The sequence below is a fragment of the Crocodylus porosus genome, unplaced genomic scaffold, assembly GCF_001723895.1.
Source record: "Crocodylus porosus isolate Cpor-Errol unplaced genomic scaffold, CroPor_comp1, whole genome shotgun sequence".
NCBI lineage: Eukaryota > Metazoa > Chordata > Crocodylia > Crocodylidae > Crocodylus > Crocodylus porosus.
In genome coordinates this window covers 144,935,964-144,938,951 of record NW_017728886.1, presented here as the reverse complement: position 1 = coordinate 144,938,951, position 2,988 = coordinate 144,935,964, and the positions used below count along the sequence as shown (strand labels likewise).

Here is a 2,988-nt window from a genome sequence, read left to right as displayed (position 1 = left end):
AATTGGATGCTTATCTTGCTGGGATCCTATGACCCCAGCTGACTTCCTGCCCTTTGGGCAGGGGGCTGGACTCAATGATCTCCCGAGGTCCCTTCCAGCCCTAATGTTTATGAAATCTATGAAATTTATTTTCAATGTACAGAGCCCTAAACAGGTAACGTGTGCTAACAGGAATAAAATGTATAGAGAGCTCACGATGTGGGACTTTTTCCAGTTACTTCAGTAGGAGTTAGATTGCACCTTTTAAAGCAGAAGCAGCTTCTTTAGTGAATAAATGCAGTTTGACCCTCGTTTAGAAGAAAGCTGAGGGGAACCACTAGGGACAGTTTAGAGGATTTATGGTGTCAGTTTTTCTGGCTGCTGCTTAATAAAAGGAATTACCCATATTCTCGAGAAGGTAACATTAATGATGCAGGGAAAAAGGAACTCTTAATGATTTAGTGATGGAAGTAAGAGACCTGCATATATTATCTGATTGTCTTATCAGAGATAAAGAATAGCTTTGGCAGCTGCTGACTAAAGTATCTCATATTGCAGGCAACTAATCAGTTGTTTAGATAAGTAATCTTGCTCTGAAGTGTCTGCTGTTGCTCTAGGGTTGCAACAGCAGAAACCTCCTGACTGATCTGCCCTCTGTATTCAACTAAGACAACATATATATTCTTCTTTTAATAGTAGGTTTTTCCCCCTAAATTCTAAAATGTAATAAAATTGAATCGCCAACTCCAAGAAAGTAGAACTGAAGAGAACACAAGTTCAAAGCCAAGCCTGGCATCTGTACAGGTAAACCTGTAAGGATATTCAACCTTTCTGTTCCCCCTGCTGTTGTAGTCCATGCTTGTCTACTATGATCATACCATAAGGCTGGATTTTAGAGGGTTATCAAGAGGATATTTTGGACTGCAACGTCTAGATTTTTTTTTTATTATGAAATATACTTGTTTGTATATCTGTAGGTCTCAATTGCTTCTTGTTGGAGAATGAAGACCTAAAGTTTGTGCCAGGGTGGGTAATATCCAAAGCTTGAATAGTCTTGCAACCCACTCACCCTACAGATGTGGGGACTTCCCAGTCCCCAGTTGGCTCATCTTGCAGTTATTTTTATAAAATTTAGTACAGCTAGTGTTTTATAAACAAACTAGTTAATCATCTGAGGCCTTGTGAGAGTTTCAGTATGTGAAAAATGAAGATATTTACTTAAGGCACTTAGTTGTAACCAAACAATCCATTCCTCTGACCCATTTGTAAAAACATAGGCATTAGGCATTGCCCCTTTTGCACCCTTTTTTGTCCATCTTGTTCATGTGCCAACTGTACAAAGTGCCTTTTGGGAGAATCTCTGGGCAGTTATCCTTACTGTCTCCCCCATAAAATGTTCAGAAGCCCATCTAGTGTTACGGCAATTTGTGGGACACTGCTGGAAGGACTAGTCAACCTGACAAACAGGATTGGCTATCGGTTTCTGTTTATACAGCAAACAAGTGTTGCAACCTTTCCATAAGCAGATAATCTTACTACCTAGGCTTCTGGAAAACTTGGCAAATAGTTACCTGCCACAGTTCCTTGTGTGTTATGCATCATAATTGCAGTAAAATTCATGTTGAAACTTCCTTTGAGAGAGCACTTAAGTGACTTGACCAGAGCCACAGATTAGCAATTGGAATGCTAACAAGAATGCAGGAACAACTAGTCACTGTCATTCACTGGAATACCATCAGTGTCAGGAAAAATTGAGTAAATCTTCAACTTTAGCCCTTGGTTAATATACATTTTACAGATTCAGAACCATCGTTGAAGCTTTCTAATTTTAGGTAAAAAAAAGATAGTGTTCATATTCCTATGAATTCCCAATATGAAACCATGTGCTTTATGGTTCCTAAAGATTAAAGGTCAACCATATTGTGAAATGTCTTTTTGCATCTGTTATGTGAAGAGATCCTCATATCTTAAATATGTCACAACTGTAACATTAGTTACTCATGGAAATGTTTTCCATTCTATCAGTTGCAGCTTTCCAAATGAAGCCCAATAAAGAAGTGCACTTAACCTGTTTTATAAAAAATAGTACCAAACTTTTACATGAATAATGTCCTATTGTTAGAACAATCTGTTGAAAAGAGTAGCATAGTGAAACTACAGCACTAGTATAGAATTAAGTAAAACAGTGCTTGTTATTTAAGATGCAAGTTTAAAAAAAAAAAAAAAAAGTAATAATAGTATAATCGTAAATTTCCAGAGTAAGGTTCTGCCTTAATACGTGAATAATCCTGGCCTCTCAATAACCCAGTAAGGTGGGTATTGTCCTCATCTTGCATTTGGAAGCACCTGAGGCGCACACAGACCTCAGAAAGTGCCTATTTCATTTGCTGAAAAGATTTGTTCTTTAAAATCTTCTAAAGAGTTGGACTTGATTCTTATTCTGCTGAATGTTACAGCCTCTTTTCTTTTCATTAGGTTGTGCTTTGTATATCTGTTGATGTGTCTAAAGACTATGGACATGTGGAGAACGTCTTGAAACAAGTAAGCAAGTAATAGATTTATTTATGTTCAGAAAGCTTTCTCATGCTACAAGTGTGTAGTAGAAATAGTTTCTTGTAAATATTAACATTTGACTTGCCAGTCATAGGAAAAACACTTTCCTACCTATTAATATAGATCATGGTTGCCCAACTGGTGGCCCACAGACTGTATGTGGCCACCAAACAGCTTGCAGCCTGCAAGTTCCCAGTGTAGCTGCCACTGCAGTTCACCCTCCTGATTTGCTACTGCTATGGCCACCAGGTTCTTTGGGTTCCTTTAGCTTCTACTTACTGCTCCTGTTCCTGGGGGTGGGGCAGTGTAGCAGGAGAGGGTGGGATGCATGTGCTGCTTGAGACGGGGGAGACGGCTGGCGCTTGCACTGTGTACAAAAAAGACCGGTAATTTCATAGTTTCTAGGGTCGGAAGGGACCTGAGTAGATCATCTAGTCCAACCCCCTGCCGTGGCAG

At 39.2% G+C, this 2,988-nt stretch overlaps 1 protein-coding gene across 1 annotated transcript in view; it reads left to right on the top strand.

Annotated features, from left to right (window-relative positions):
• KDSR (3-ketodihydrosphingosine reductase) overlaps positions 1-2,988 on the top strand; it is a 51,440-nt gene that overhangs the window by 29,248 nt on the left and 19,204 nt on the right. Inside the window, exon 4 of the mRNA XM_019538380.1 lies at positions 2,455-2,520. Within this exon, the coding sequence (XP_019393925.1) occupies positions 2,455-2,520 (66 nt within the window). The remainder of the gene's footprint in view (positions 1-2,454; positions 2,521-2,988) is intronic.